Here is a 15,568-nt window from a genome sequence, read left to right on the forward strand (position 1 = left end):
TAATGAAGACAATAATTAATGAAGAATAATGAAGAAACAAAAACTAATGAAAGATTAATAATGATATAATAAAAAGGAGCGAATCGGTGCGGACGTAGGAGCAGCGAGTAGCGGGCTTTTTTTTTTTTTTATTATTGTTTCCTTTTTTTTGTGCCCTTGAGCTGTCTCCTTTGTTGTTAAAAAAAAAAAAAACCCTACATCTTTACTTTGAGGGGCAGCACGTTAAAACACCATCATCACCACCATCACCACCACCACCATCACCATCACCACCACCATCACCATCACCATCACCACCACCACCACCACCACCACCATTCCCACCATCACCACCACGAGCAGCACCACCATTCCCACCATCACCAACACCACCAGAGGGCAGCATTAGCCTTGTAGACATTAGCGCTTCCCATCGTTACACATTGATTTTCTCTTCCTTGTCGTCGTCGTCACCGCCGCTGTCGTGCTCCCCGCCCCGTCGTCTGTCCTTCGCCCCCTCTCCGACACCTCCGCGGCCAAATTAAGTCCAAATTGTCATAAATCGACTCAAAGTGACTCAATTTCAAGCTCCCTCTTCAAGTCGTCCTCTCTCGGCTTCAATTTGGATGTCAATTCACGCCAACAGAAGTGTGAAATGGCCATAAAATTGTAATGAGGGTAATAGGGCGGCGCAGAATCAGCCAATTTGTCATTTTATTGCCTCGCCTTTGTCGGGGAATTTAAATCAGAAGGGCGAGTCGCTGGCTTATCCGCGCCGCCCAAGGAAGGTTTTCAAGCCCACAAGAAAATGGTCTGAATTGCCGCTGGGAGTGAGTGCCGGTCTTCTTTAGGTAAATTGTGCCATTCAGAAGAGCTTATCTCCCCCCTTATCCTCCTCCTCAGCCTCCTCCTCGTCCTCCTCCTCCACCTCCTTCCCTCGCCTCCTTCCCTCCCTCAAGACATCATCTAGGAAGGTATTTACACTTAATTGTTCATTGTGCTCCCGAATGTGTTCCCAGAATCCCCCCGGAGGTTCAAACGCGGCCGATAGGGATTTTAACACATGGGGCGGCGGCGGGCTGGGGCGCGGGCCTCACCTGGGTATCGTCTGCAGGTGAAGTGAGAAGGAAAAAAATGCGGCTATTTGGAGGACGAGGTATGCAGAGGAGATGAAGGAGAAATGAGGAGGGAAACGAAGGTGAAAAGAAAATGAAGGTGAAATGAGAAGGGAAAAAATGCGGCTATGGGATGACTCGGTACAGAGGAGACGAAGGTGAAGTGAGAAGGGAAACGAAGGTGAAATGAAAATGAAGGTGAAATGAGAAGGGAAAAAATGCGGCTATGGGATGACTCGGTACAGAGGAGACGAAGGTGAAAGGTTAATGAGAAAATGGGAAATGAGAATAACCGGTGCGTAGAAATTGTAGTATAAGAACAATGTAGAGGTGAAACTAATGTTGCTACAAGATGATCTACATGGTATACAGAGGAGAGGGAGGAAGATGTGGAGGATGTGCATTGAGAAAGGTAAATGAGAAAAAAAGGGGAAATGTGGGTAACCGGAGTGTGAAAATTGAAATATATGAATGATGCAAAAGAAAGAAAAAATCTGCGGCAAAGACTCAGATGATAAAATGAGGGAGGTGGAAAAGTTACCGGAATAAATTATTGAAGTATAGACGAACGATACAGTGGAAAAAATATCAGAAAAAAAAGTACTGAGAAAGGAGAGGATGAGGAAACAAGTGAACTATAATAATGTTTAATGATGAGAGGGAAAAGCGAGTAACTGGCGTGAGAACATTAATTATAAGACGAATATAACGAAAACGAGGCGAGGAAGATTACCGCGTTATGTCACCTGAAAAGGACTCGAGTTCATGTGGATCAAAGTAGTGGATTCAGATGCTACAGAAGACGCCGTAGGATTGAGATTGAGTTAGAAAAGGACTCTGATGGAGGAAGGGAGGAAGGCAAGGATGAATAAGAAGAGGAAGAGGACGAAGAGGAGAAGAAGGAGGAGGAGGAGGAGGAGGAGGAGGAGGAGGAGGTACTCTTTCAGCCACTCTCAACCTCTACTTTCTAACCCCAATTGGTCATATCCGAGTCTTGTACACCTGACTAAACCCATTGAGTGTGTGTGTGTGTGTGTGTGTGTGTGTGTGTGTGTGTGTGTGTGTGTGTGTGTGTGTGTGTGTGTGTGTTCGTACGTACAGGTGTTTACGGTCCTCGTACCCACATTAACTCCAAAAAGCGAAAAATTCCTAACAAAAAAATAAAAATAAAAACTTGCCTTACATAATTTCATTTCCCGAGTTGTAATTTTGGACTTTATTTGGTGATTTGAGTTTTGTTTTTTCGTCCCCAAAGTCAAAATCGTCCTTGTATGTAATTTTGTCTTGTTCCTGTAAGTATGTGTAGATAGATAGACAGATATATAAAATAGATAATGTAGATTGATAAAGTCGTCCTCGTCCTCGTCCCCGTCCTCTCTCTTAGTTCTTCATGGTCTCGTGTCTTTGGATAAACGGTCTCGTAGTCTGAATCGAACGTTATTTGAGTTCTCTTCGTTCTCGGTTTCGAAGTATCATTGAGAGAGAAAAAAAAAACGAGAAAACCCCCCCACATACATACATCTCCAAACACACACACACACACACACGCACACACACACACCTCCATTAAGCACCCTACCCATCACCCTCCTCCCCTCACATCCCTACCCTCCTCCTCCCTTCTCTCCCACCCTCCCCATCCAAAACTCACCCTTACCACCCCTCACCCTAGCACCCAAAACACCACCGAGACTAACGAACCTAACCCAAAGCCACCCAGCCAAGCCCAACCCCATCAGGAGACATTAACAGCTCTATACACTTACGGAGACGCTGAGACACGTGGAAAAAGGGAGAAAAGAGAACACGCTGCACCTTGACGCCTATTCTTTCTGCCCTTCGCTTCCCTCCACGATGTATAGCACTTTCTTCCTTCGTTCTTTGCCTCGACGCGCGTTCTGCTCACATAAACAAATCGCTCTTCAACGCTGCTTTGTCGCGCCGGATTATCGAACGACCGAAAAACCAAAAGCCGTGTCTGTGTCTGGGCCTTCCCGCGTCCCTCTCCTCTTGGTCTTGTTGGTTTTGCCGCCTCGTGCATCGCTCAGGGTGGCGGCACGACGGGGCAGGCGACGAAATGGGCAGACTAAGTGGGTGACGCAGTGGGTGACGCAGTGAGTGGGTGAGTGTGTGGACCGGCTATTGCTGCAGAGGAAGATATGCAAACGATGAAAAACAAGGGAGACACGGGGTGGAGGGTCAAATGAATAGGAGACGTTGTAGGAGTGGGAAGAGGAGGAGGAAGAGGAGGAGAAGAACAAAGAAAAACAAAAGGAACTACAAGACTATTACTAGCGACATATATGGTTGAAACAGAGCCAGAGATTAAATAGAGATAAAAGTTCACCCTCATAGAATGGACACATAACTAAGGCTTTGCCGGGTATAGGTGACTGCTCTGCCCTGGGTATGGCTGCCGGAGTGAGTGAGGGTATGACTGCCTTGCTGTGGAAAAGTATCTCGCCTGTCAGGATGTGGTCACGGCATGGTTGTCTTCTTGGGTATGGTCATATAAGGGGGGGATGTGGCCTCGATGTAGGTATGGCTGTCTTGTCTTTAGGTGTGGCCAAGGCTGTGGGTGTGGCTTTGGGTGTGCCATTGGTGTGGGTATGACAGTGGGTATGGCCAGGCAACGGGGAGGGTTTGCGTATGGCCGCGTCAGTATGGTTTTGGGTATGTCATTGGCGTGGGTATGACCTGGGTGTCACATGGGCTGGCCGCGGGTATGGCCTGGCCGCGGGGAGGGTCTGGGCATGGCCGCGTCGGTGTGGGTATGCGGCGGTGCTCACCCTGCCAACACCTCCGCCGGGCTTAGCGTCACACGACATCAACTCACGCTACGCTGGGCGCCAAATGGAGGATTCCCGAGGCTGAGGTGTAACTGCTCGCCCACTGCGCTGCCCTGCCTCCCGTGCCCCTGACGCCCCCTGCCCTCCACGACCCTGAACTGCCTCGCCACCTACCTCCCAGCTGGCGGACCCTGAAATCGCGTGGTATTTCGGTGTATTCTTACGCTGAGGAGGATCATCGTTATCTCCCGCCCGTGATGTGGATTCGCCTCGCCTCGCCTTGCATCTTCATCTGGAGACTCCGCCGCCACACCAGCGTTGCCAGATTATCGTATTCACCACTTCGTCTTTATTCCTTTTAAGCCTCAAACTCTCGTACTTACACAAATAACGATAGAAAATTGAAGTTAGCGTTAAAACTCCTATTTATTGATGTTTGTTTGTTTGTTTTTGCATTCGTTATTGGTCAGAAACTACGAAAATGCAATGCAATGAGTACGATAGTTTGGCAACGCTACGCCACACCTGCCCTTCTCTCTCTCTCTCCCCCCCCTTGGCCCCGCGTGTACGATGCCTGCACGGACACATCTGCCTCTTTAGGGGGTCCCACGCCTTGCTACAATACACACCTGCCCTATGTGTCCCCCTCCTCCCCTTCACCGTAGATATACTCCTCCATCTCCCTTCATCCTCGTATAACTCTCCCCCTTTTCCTCCTCTCTCTGTGTTTCGGTTTGTGTCAATGTTTCTCCCTCCATCTCCCTTCATCATTCTATAACTCTCCCCTTCTTTCTTCCGCTCTCTCTGTGTCTCTGTTTCTCTCTCCCTTTGCTGCCCTATAGCGTTACCTTTCTCTCTCTCCTTCTGCTCCCTCCACCCACAGCTCTCCTTCCCTTCATAGTCCACAGCACCTCTATCTCTCTCTCTTTCAGCTGCCCTCACCGCCCACAGCTCTCCTTCCAGTCACAGCCCACAGCGTCTCTATCTCTCTCTCCCGCTGCCCTCTCCGCCCACAGCTCTCCCTTCCCGCAGCGCTCCACTCCCCTTCCCGCCACTCCCTGAAGAACAATGGAACACCGAACTCGGCTCACCCTCGTCCGCGTGACTGGGCGCTGCCATCGTGTGTTGTGATCCGCTCCTCGGCCAGGGATTACAGCGACGCGCCCTTGTTCACTTCATTACGAGATTTTGGTGATGACGAGATGGAAGGAGAAACGAAAACAGGGAATAAAGACTAATAAAGGAGAATGATGGTGGAAGAGACGATTTGGGGGGACGATAAGATGGAGTAAGAAACGAAAAGAAGACTGATAAAGAAGTATGATGTATAGAAGAGACCTTATTCACTTTATTATGAGAATTTGGTGAATGATAAGATAGAAGAAGGAACGAAAACAAGGACCGATGACAAGTAAGAATGATAATATTGACGTCTCCTTTGCTGTAAAAAAAAAAAAAAAAAAAAAAAAAAAAATTGTTTCCTGTTCACTTGATTTACGAGATTTTGGTGATAATAAGATGGAGTAAAAAAAGAAAACAAGAACCAAAGAAAGGAAGACTAGGAGAGAATTATGATGTATCGAAGAAATTATTTTGTCCCAGTTCATTTTGGTGATTGATAAGATGGGATAAGAACTATTTTTTTTACGTCTACGCCTATAGCGCCAGTAGGCTTGCTTGAGGGGCCTGGATGGTATAGTCGGCCCCAGCCTGTCATGGCGCAGACAAGTGTTTATAGTGGCGCCATCTTCTCTTGGCTCATGCTGCCCCCCGGAACTCGTTCTTAATTAACTTGGACGGTATCCTCTAGAGTCCGGGTTGATGGGTGGTCTTCAGGACAGCATGTGGGTAGTTTTAAGCCACTCGGCGGTGACTGAAAAATCCGAGGTGGTAGCGTGGGGATTCGAACTCACGTCGTCCATCACGCAGTGAATGTGGGCCCAGCACGCTACCACTCAGCCACCGCCTACCCTAAATTAACAAACATTAACTTCAAATAACTGATCTATATAACTAACAAACACACTAACTCCAGCAACTAAATTAACAAACATTATCGAACACTGACTCCATAGAACTGCCTTCTCACGTGTTCCTATCGTTCTTCCACTGCAGAGACTCAAAACAACTGTCCAAGCTTACTAATGCACTATTATCTCCGACAGCTAACCAACCTTTACTAACATTAACTAACATCAACTCCAAACAACTGTCCTAACTAACACTTCTAAACACCTGTTCTTTCATGTGTTCCTTTCTTCCTTCCAGAGTCAGCGACGAGCGTGGGCAGCCCCGAGGTGTCCCCCAAGACCGAGGGGGAGATGGTCACGTCCCCTGAGTGCCACGACCAGCACTCGGACCCCTTCGACCCCGAGAAGCCCCGCAAGGTGAGGCCTGTAAGAACGACCCACGACCCGTTTGTTGGGGCGGCGCTCAGTGGTCTGTGAGTGGCGGTGGCTCCTCCGGCGGCACGACACGAAGAGGGCATTTTTTTTTTTGAGGAATCAGACAGCACAGAGCATTCATATTTTTCAAAACAAAAGTAGTTCAGATATCTTTAAAGGAATATATCATAGTTTTAAACCTTTTATTTCGAAAATGGTTTAAATAGACTGTGATACATTACATTAAACATATCGTAAATATTTTTGTGGTCAAATATAAGTCTGATGTGTGTTGCCTCAGGTTCTACTCAGCTGGACGATCCTCTAAACGACTGAAGCTTTAAGACTCGTATTAATTTTTAAAGATAATTGACTGGTTCTCATTGAAAATAAAAATCTAAGTCTTGGATGCAGGAGCCGAAAAATGATCAAAATAGTGATGTTTTTAGTTACTTGAATGGAAAAAAATTCAGATTATTTTTTTATTTATTTGAATGATGTTTTATATAGCAAGAGTCTTCTACTTGCCACTAAAGTCCACCGGTGGATGAGTCCAGGTACGAACGGATGAAGTGTTAGTGGAGCCACAGTGCCGCCAACAGACCACTGAGCGTGACCCTGTCAATGATATAGACTTTGTCCTCGCCAGCACTTTTGATGCATTAAGTTTAAATTTAACAATGGCGAGGATGATCACCACTGCTTCTCATCATGATACAGAAGGACATTTTAGTTACTTTTATTTCACTGCTTGTTGTCCTTGAATGCAATATTTCTTTCAGTTTATATTTTCTGACGGAACTGGATTTCTCTAATTTCGTTCTTCTTACTCCTTTGAACGTTCCTTCTTCACACGTTACTACACAAATTTTCCGTTCCCTTTGCACACTTAACGTTCCTTCACCACAAAATACTGTTCCACTTTTTCGTTCTTCTTGCTCACTTAAAACGTTCCCTCTTTACACATTGCTATACAACTTTTCCGTTCCTTTTGCTCACTTTACGTTCCTTCACCACACAATACTGTTCTACTTTTTCGTTCTTCTTGCTCACTTAAATCGTTCCCTCTTCACACATTGCTGCCCTAATTTTTTTTTCATCTTGCTCCTTTGAACGTTCCCTCGCCAAACATTACCCCCTTACTTTTCCGTTCCTCTTGTTCAATTAAACGGCTCCTCTTTATACATTATTGCCATACTACTTTTTCGTCTATTTGCCCATTTTTAACCTCCACTTTCTTCTCAATACTCCCCTATTTTTCCGTTCCTCTTGTTCAATTAAACGGCTCCTCTTCATACATTACTGCCCTAACTCTACTTTTTCGTCTCTCTTGCCCCTTTTAACCTCCTCTTTCTTCTCATTACTGCCGTACTTCTCCGTTCCTCTTGCTTACTTAAACGTTCCCTCCTCACACATTACTGCCCTATTATTCCGTTCTTTTTCCTCCTTCAATTAAACGCTCCCTCTCCACACATTACTTCGCTGTCGTTCCGCTTCCCCCGCTCCCTCACACGTTCTTATCGCCCTCAGGTCCGTCGTTCCCGCACCACCTTCACCACCTACCAACTGCACCAGCTGGAGCGCGCCTTCGAGAAGACCCAGTACCCCGATGTGTTCACCCGCGAGGAGCTGGCCATGAGGCTTGACCTGTCCGAGGCACGCGTCCAGGTGAGCCACACAGGTTAATTGTTGTCACGTTACCTTAGAAAATAAGTCCCGTGATCTCAAATGCTTTCGGCTCTCATAACGTAGTTTTCCCAAAGGCCACAAAAGGTGATTAGTTTGGACAGTAGAATCACCTGGGGGTTGTTTTTTTTTTTCTTCATGTACGAGTTTTTTTTTTATGTGTAATAATGTGTGTGTTAGATATTGTTTTGTTTTTATTTTGAGTTTGGTTTAGAGAGCGGTGGTGGTTTTAGCTTTTAACATATCTATTAAGTATTTTTTTCTTTCTTTCCTTATCTTTTTTATTACTTCGTCTTTCTTTTTTCTCTCTCTCTCTCTCTCTCTCTCTCTCTCTCTCTCTCTCTCTCTCTCTCTCTCTCTCTCTCTCTCTCTCTCTCTCTCTCTCTCTCTCTCTCTCTCTCTCTCAATATTATGTTATGAACTGACATGGACCACCACCACCACCACCACTATTACCTCCCTCACCTGGTACGCCAATGCACAGGTGTTACAATCGGCGACCACTGAGTCTAACAGGATGCGGTGCCTCGCTCGACACAACGTAACGCTAAAAACCACGAACGAAATAATCCCGCCCACAATGCTAAGAGAGCCACACAATCGCATTTGGCAAACACACAACACGAGTAATGGATTCAACACCTGGTCCTGAATAACTTGTGATTAGGTTAATGATTAGGTTGTAATGGATAAAGTGATGAAAGGTGTGTGTGGCTAATGATGGCTGTCACTGAATGTGATGAGAGTATATGGCGCTTTTAGTTGCATTAGGAAGCTAAAGAAATGTTGGATGTTAATAATAACCACCACCATCATCATCATCACCATCATCAGCAGCAAGAGTATTTACTGGCTCACTGCAGGACAGGACTTTCTCAACGTCCTCCAGATTTCTCTGTCTGTAGGTAGCGGACTCCACTCTTCTCGGGCAAAATCTCATCTTTCCACCTGGTTCTCTGTCCGCCTTAACTTTTCTTTCAATCACGCATACAAAATGGTCTATAATATCATTTACTCTAACGTAAATGAAAATAATGATCAAAGTGTTTATGAAATCAGGAGAAAGAAATTCTAAGGTAAAAATGTAAAACTGGGAGCATGCGCTGCAGCTGCGCGTGGCCGCGGTGTTCATCTTCGTCCCGTTGGGTCTACGAGCCTGTGGTGAGAGAGAACCCTTAACCCGGCACAGGCTCAGTTTACCTTCCTTATTCCCGAGGTCCCCATTTATAGACCAGCTCGAAAGGAAGGATGAACAGTTGGGTGAGGTGCACGCCGATGTGCAGGTTGAAATTTGAACCCATGCCCGTAGATTCAAAGTTAGGGATGCTAACCACTGCACCACTAAGGAAATTAGCAGCATGATAATTACATGCTATTAATGATGGCAAACAAGCATTTATTGATCTAATCTTTCATTCTTTTCGTGCTCTCTCTCTCTCTCTCTCTCTCTCTCTCTCTCTCTCTCTCTCTCTCTCTCTCTCTCTCTCTCTCTCTCTCTCTCTCTCTCTCTCTCTCTCTCTCTCTCTCTCTCTCTCACACACACACACACACACATCACCCCCTTCACCCTCTTCATCGCGTATCAATTAAGGGCATCACTGTGCACACGCGCGCCGCCGCCATGGCACAACAAGACAACAACACACTCATGAGGGTGGCCCACACTCGTTCACTTCAAGCCGCGCCTCGCATCGCCCTTATTGTGACCAGAGAGCATTGTTAATTCCTCTATTACTAGGCCCCTTCTGCCCTACTTAACAATACTTCTCCTCCTGCTCTCTTTGCGTCTGCTCTCTCGCTCTCTTTCTGCTCCTCTTGTCTGATTCCTGCTCATTTGGTTCCTTCTCTTCGCTCTCTTCCTCCTCTTACTTTTGTTCTATCTCCCCACTCATGTTCTCTCCCACTTATCTATTTCTCTTCCTCCTGCTCCTCCTGCTATCTCCTTCTGCTCCCCTTGTTCTTATTCCTGCTTGTTTAGTTAATTCCTTCTTATCACCCTCTTCCTCCTCCTCCTTTTATTTTTTTTCCCTTTCCACACGTTTTTAATTTTTTTTACACTCCTGTCCTGTTTATATTTCATCTTTCTCTTTTCCTGCTCCTTTTGTCCTGTATTTTTAGTTGCTTATCTTTTATCTCTTTCTCGAATTCGTCTTCTTTCTCCTCTACTTTCCCTCCTCTCTCCTTTTCTTGTTTATATTCCGTCTCTTCTTCCTTCCTTATTTTTTTCATATCTTTCATACTTTTCTCGTCTATGCTAACTCCTCCATTCTTATCTCTTCTCTTTTCTCTTACTCCTTTATTTTTTTTCATATCGTTCATACTTTTCTCGTCTATGCTAACTCCTCCATTCTTATCTCTTCTCTTTTCTCTTCCTCATGTTTTTTTCTTCATATAATTCGTCCTTTTCTCGTCTATGCTAACTCCTCTATTCTTACTTCTTCTCTTTTCTCTTCCTGTTCTTATCTTTAATCATTCTCTATCACTTCTCTTCACTCGCCTCTTATTCTCATCCTCTTTTCGCTGCCTCCTCTTTTCTTTATTAATGTCATTCTCTCCCTCTTCTCTTCACTCGTTGCCTCCTCTTCGTGACTGTTCTTTTGTCCTCCTCCTTTCCCTTTTGTCTCCGCTTCGTGACTGTTCTTTTGTCTCTTTGTCCTCCCTTTGTGCTCCCGTTGATTCAGTCACTCGTACCTTTTCATCTTATTGTCGTACGCCTCCTTATATGCTTATTTTCTCACTGCCTATTGTCTTAATTCAGATATTTCGTTCTAATTTAGTTTTTTTTCCTTATTTGAGTGTTTTGTGAGGGTTATTGTGTGTGGGAGGGGGTTGTGTGTGGGTGTGGTGGGGGTTGAGTGTGTGTGTGTGTGTGTGTGTGTGTGTGTGTGTGTGTGTGTGTGTGTGTGTGTGTGTGTGTGTGTGTGTGTGTGTGTGTGTGTGTGTGTGTGTCGATCTTTTATTATTTCGTTTTATTAAAATCTTATTGTCGCTGTTGTTTTTTATGTTGTTTTCATTATTCTTTCTAGTTTTTGTTCTTCATATAGTTATCATGATCACTATTCCCATTGTTATCATTATTATCACCATCATCATTATTATCATCATCATTTTATCATTACTATCAGCATTACTACTTTCGTTACTATCGCTATTCTTTTATCATTACTGTTACTATTCTCATCATAATCATTTTTACTAAACTAAAGACGTTTCACAAACACATCAATTCCTTTCTATATCGAGACAGGAAACAAAAGCGCATCGCATAGGGCTAACAAAAGCGATCAAACACGCGCTGAGGCCATGACGTGTGACCTTTCGAGGCACGTGATTGGTCGAGACGCGATTTCACGAGCCAATCAAAACAAAGGGATCGCAAACAACGCAAACGGAGGTAAACAAAAGAGCGCGGGAACAAAAGACAGTCACGAGGGCAGGACAGGTGTCACGAGCAGCCCCTTGGCACCCGCTGGCACGCCCTTTGTTGGCCCTGCATGCTGGTGAGGGTGGAGGGGACAGGGAAGGGCAGATGGAGGTTGGTGGCAGTGAGGAGGGAGATGAGGGTAATGGGGGAGTGGGAGAGAGGGAAGAGGGGAGTGTGAAGGTTAGGGAGAGGGAGGTGGCGGTGGGAAAGGAAGGGAGATGAGGGTATGTGGGGAGGGGGAATGGAAGGAAGAGAAGAGGGGAGGGTGAGGGAGGTAGTGGAAGGGAGATTGGGGAGGGTAGTGGCGGCGGGGAGGTGAGGGAAATAAGGGTGAATAGGGGGGATGGAAGGAAGGGAAGGGGGAAGGGTGAGGGAGGGAGGGTAAGGGAGAAGGGAGGAATGGAAAAAAGGGTGACAGAGGGTGAGAATGAGTATACAGGGAGGAGATAACGTCCGTCCCCGCACACACACACACACACTCACACACACACACACACACACACACACACACACACACACACACACACACACACACACACACATTAGTATGCACCTCGCCCCATCGTCACCCTGACTAAACTACTCAACAAATCAGAGTTTAGAGACTTACTTAGCGTTTGTTGCCTCGTCTGATTGATCGAAAACCTGCGAGAGAGAGAGAGAGAGAGAGATGGGGGTCGTAGCACAAAATCAACAGGAGTAGTGTAAACAAGAGAAGCAGGAGAAGAGAAAGTAGCAGGAGTAAGAGAGGAAGATCAGCAGAAGCAGCAGAAAATGGGGGTGGGGGGTAGCAGAAATGGACACAGTAGGAGGAGGAACGAAAGGAGGAGCAGGAATAGAAGGGAGGAAGAGAAGCAGGAAGGGAAATATTGAAAAAGTGAAAACAGCATCAGAAAGAGGAGAATAAGCAGAAGAGAAGTGGAGTCAGGAGAAGCAGCAGAGGAAGGAGAGGAGGTGGAGGAGGAAAAGCGGGAAGGGAAGAAGGGAAGGCAGAAAAAAGGTTGACTGGGAGGAGAAAAAAGACAAAACAAAAAAAAACAGGAATTCGTAGAAGCAGGAGGGACAGCAGCAGACAGGAGCAGGAGCAGCAGGAGGAGGTGAGGAAGCAAGAGGAAGAGGAGGAGGAGGAGGAGGCAGCAGAAGAGGAAGGGGGTGAGAGGGGGTGGGGGATGGGGGGAGGAGAGGCACGTGTCACAGCAGACTCTGAATTGGACGCAGATTAGCAGTGAATTATCCCAATTGTAGCCTTTCATCACGAGGCGCTTTGCCGTGAAGTCCCCGGGCGCACACGCACACGCACACACACACACACACACACACACACACACACACACACACACACACACTCCTAGCCTCCCGTCTCTCATCCTTTCTCTCTCCTATACTCATCTTTATCTCTCATCTCTCCTCCCTCACTTCTTTCCTCCATTCACACACTCACTCACACTCTTTTCCTTACCTTCCCCCTTTGTTCTTCCTCCATATATTACCTCTTTTCTCTGTTCCTCTTTCCTCCTCCTCTACCTCTTCCTCATCTACCGTCCATCATACTTCTCTTTTCTTCCCTTCCCTTTCTTTTCTCTCCTTTTACGCTTCCAATATGTTCTCTCTTCTTCCCTTCACTTCTTATCTCTCCTTTACACTTCCATCCGCTCTTCCTCCTCAGTTTCCTCCTCCCTCCTCATCCACACTCCTCTCTCCCTCAAAATGTCCCTCTCTCCCTTATTTCCCTTCCTCCTCGCCCTTCATTTACGCTTCCAATATGTTCTCTCTTCTTCCCTTCACTTCTTCTCTCCCCTTTACACTTCCATGCTCACTTCCTCCTCACTTTCCTCCTCCCTCCTCATCCATACTTATCTCTCCCTCAAAATGTCCCTCTCTCCCTTATTTCCCTTCCTCCCCCCCCCCCTTCATTACCTGCACACATACCTTTAATCTCTCCCCTATCATCAACATACCTTCGCTCAATCCTGTTCCCACGCAACGAATACACTACTTGATCTCTTTTGAAGGTGTTGTGTGTGGGTTTCGATCCTCTTCTGTCAGTCGCAGGAGGGGTTAGGTTCAGTGCTCCAGAGTGTAAGTAAACGGTCAAATTATTGCTATTCTGGGAGTGTTTCTTTATATATTTTTGGGTTTCTTTTTGGAGTATTTTTATTCGTGTGTCATAAGTGTGAGAGGGATTTTGAAAGGGTTGGTCGTTGTCCGGCATATCGCGTCTCTATTTGGTCTTCTTTTTCTTTTTAATCCTCTCCTTCAAGTCCCTTTCAGTCATTTCCGCTCGTTTCTTACTTATTCTTTCATCTTCCCTTCATTCTCTCCTCTCCTCTTGATCCTCTTTCTCTTTCTCTCTCTTTCTCCGTGCATTCCCTCGTCCTTCCTGACCTTAGTTACAGATTTTACTCTCTTCTTCTTGCTCACTTTTCCTTCCCTTCATCCTTCCTTGCATCGTTCGTCTCGGTTTCCCTTTTCCTTCATCTTCACAATCTTCACACACACTCTCGTCTTCTCCCTCCTGCTTTTTTCTGTCTTTTTGTGTGTAGTTTAAATTTTTACTCACTCTTCTACCTTACTTTCCTTTGCCATCGATCATTCTTGCATCATATGGCTCAGTTTTCCTTTCCCTTAATCTTTGCATACTCTCGCCTTTTCCCTTCTATTCCTTTGTCTTCCTTCTCGCTTACTCTCCTTCATTATCCATCCTCGTGTCGCGTCTCGCATTCTCTTTCCTGCATGTCCATCTTCACGCACTATCGTCTTTTTGCCTCCTTATTCCTCTGTCCTCCTCCTCCTCTCCTCTGTTGTCATTCATGTAATAATTAAGTTCTTTAGTCTCTTCTCGCTTATTTTCCTTCATCATCCAGCCTTGTGTCGCTTCTTGGCTTCACTTTCCCTTCCATCGTCACACTCTACCATATTCCCGTTGCTGTTCCTCTGTCCTCTTCTCTCCTCTCTCCTCCCGCGTCTCTCCCTCTTTCCTCCCGCTCCTCTCCCTCTTTCCTCGCGCCTCTCGCCCTCCTCCCGGCCCCACACACTCCAGACGCCGGCCGGAAACAGTTCTAAATGGCTCTATTCCGATACACTGCAATTTGCCGGCGGGGGGAAGGGGCTGAGGAAATCGAAGAAAATATTAGGAGACTTGGACCATCTTGGGTAGAGGGACCCGCCGAGGACGCGCACTAAAAAACGACCTTCTGGCCCCTTAGACCTAGAGGCGAGGGTCCCGTGGCTCCCCTACTGGGCGGCTTGGTCCCTCTGGCGCGGAGAAGCACGGAAAGAATTAAAATCACTGAGCGAGCGCTAAGGTGAAGATTACCTCCGTGCTTCTGATTCCCAGGCGTGCGAGGGGAGGGAGAGAGGGAGGAGAGGATAGGGGAGGGAGAGAGGTGGTCGGCAAATTACTCCCATTAATTACAGGCTCTTTATAGATTAATCGCGCCCTATTTATTGCCATTGACGCCGGGACAATGTGATGTAATTGTCACTCCAGTTAGGGATACCGAAGGGGGCACGGGTGGGGGAGGAGGAGGAGGAGGAGGAGGAGGAAGAGGAGGAGGAGGAGGAGGAGGAGGTGAAAGAGTGAGAGAAACAAACTATACCAAACCAACTAACCTCCATTTCTGTCTGTCTGTCTATTTTTCCCTCCTGTCTGTCTTGTCTGTCTATCTGTCTGTTTCGTGTCTGTTCTGCCTTGCCTGTCTGCTGTTTGTCTGTTTTCCTTCGTGTTTGTGTCTGTCTCATGTCTGTTCTGCCTTGCCTGTCTGTTGTCTGTCTGTTTTCCTTCGTGTTTGTGTCTGTTTCGTGTCTGTTCTGTCTTGTCTGTCTGCTGCCTGTCTGTTTTCCTTGGTGTTTCTGTCTGTTTCGTGTCTGTTCTGCCTTATCTGTCTGTTTGCCTTTGTGTTTCTGTCTGTCTCATGTCTGTTCTGCCTTGTCTGTCTCTTGTCTGTCTGTTTTCCTTGGTGTTTCTGTCTGTCTCATGTCTGTTCTGCCTTATCTGTCTGTTTGCCTTTGTGTTTCTGTCTGTCTCATGTCTGTTCTGCCTTATCTGTCTGTTTGCCTTTGTGTTTCTGTCTGTCTCATGTCTGTTCTACCGTGTCTGTCTGCTTCTGTCTGTTCTACTGCGAGGCCTTTTAAGAACAGCTTCAGGCACTACCACTTTTCTTTCAGCCTAATTATAGAAGCCGAGAGAGA

At 46.4% G+C, this 15,568-nt stretch overlaps 1 protein-coding gene across 2 annotated transcripts in view; it reads left to right on the forward strand.

Annotated features, from left to right (window-relative positions):
• The window catches only part of LOC126988928 (homeobox protein ARX-like), a 50,170-nt gene that overhangs the window by 18,178 nt on the left and 16,424 nt on the right, over nt 1-15,568 (forward strand). Inside the window, exons 2-3 of one of the 2 annotated variants that reach the window (XM_050847358.1) lie at nt 6,152-6,279; nt 7,798-7,935. In XM_050847358.1, coding sequence (XP_050703315.1) covers nt 6,152-6,279; nt 7,798-7,935 — 266 coding nt within the window. The remainder of the gene's footprint in view (nt 1-6,151; nt 6,280-7,797; nt 7,936-15,568) is intronic. The other variant, XM_050847359.1, reaches the window with a different exon arrangement.

This window comes from Eriocheir sinensis, unplaced genomic scaffold (genome assembly GCF_024679095.1).
Source record: "Eriocheir sinensis breed Jianghai 21 unplaced genomic scaffold, ASM2467909v1 Scaffold1008, whole genome shotgun sequence".
Classification (NCBI taxonomy): Eukaryota; Metazoa; Arthropoda; class Malacostraca; order Decapoda; family Varunidae; genus Eriocheir; species Eriocheir sinensis.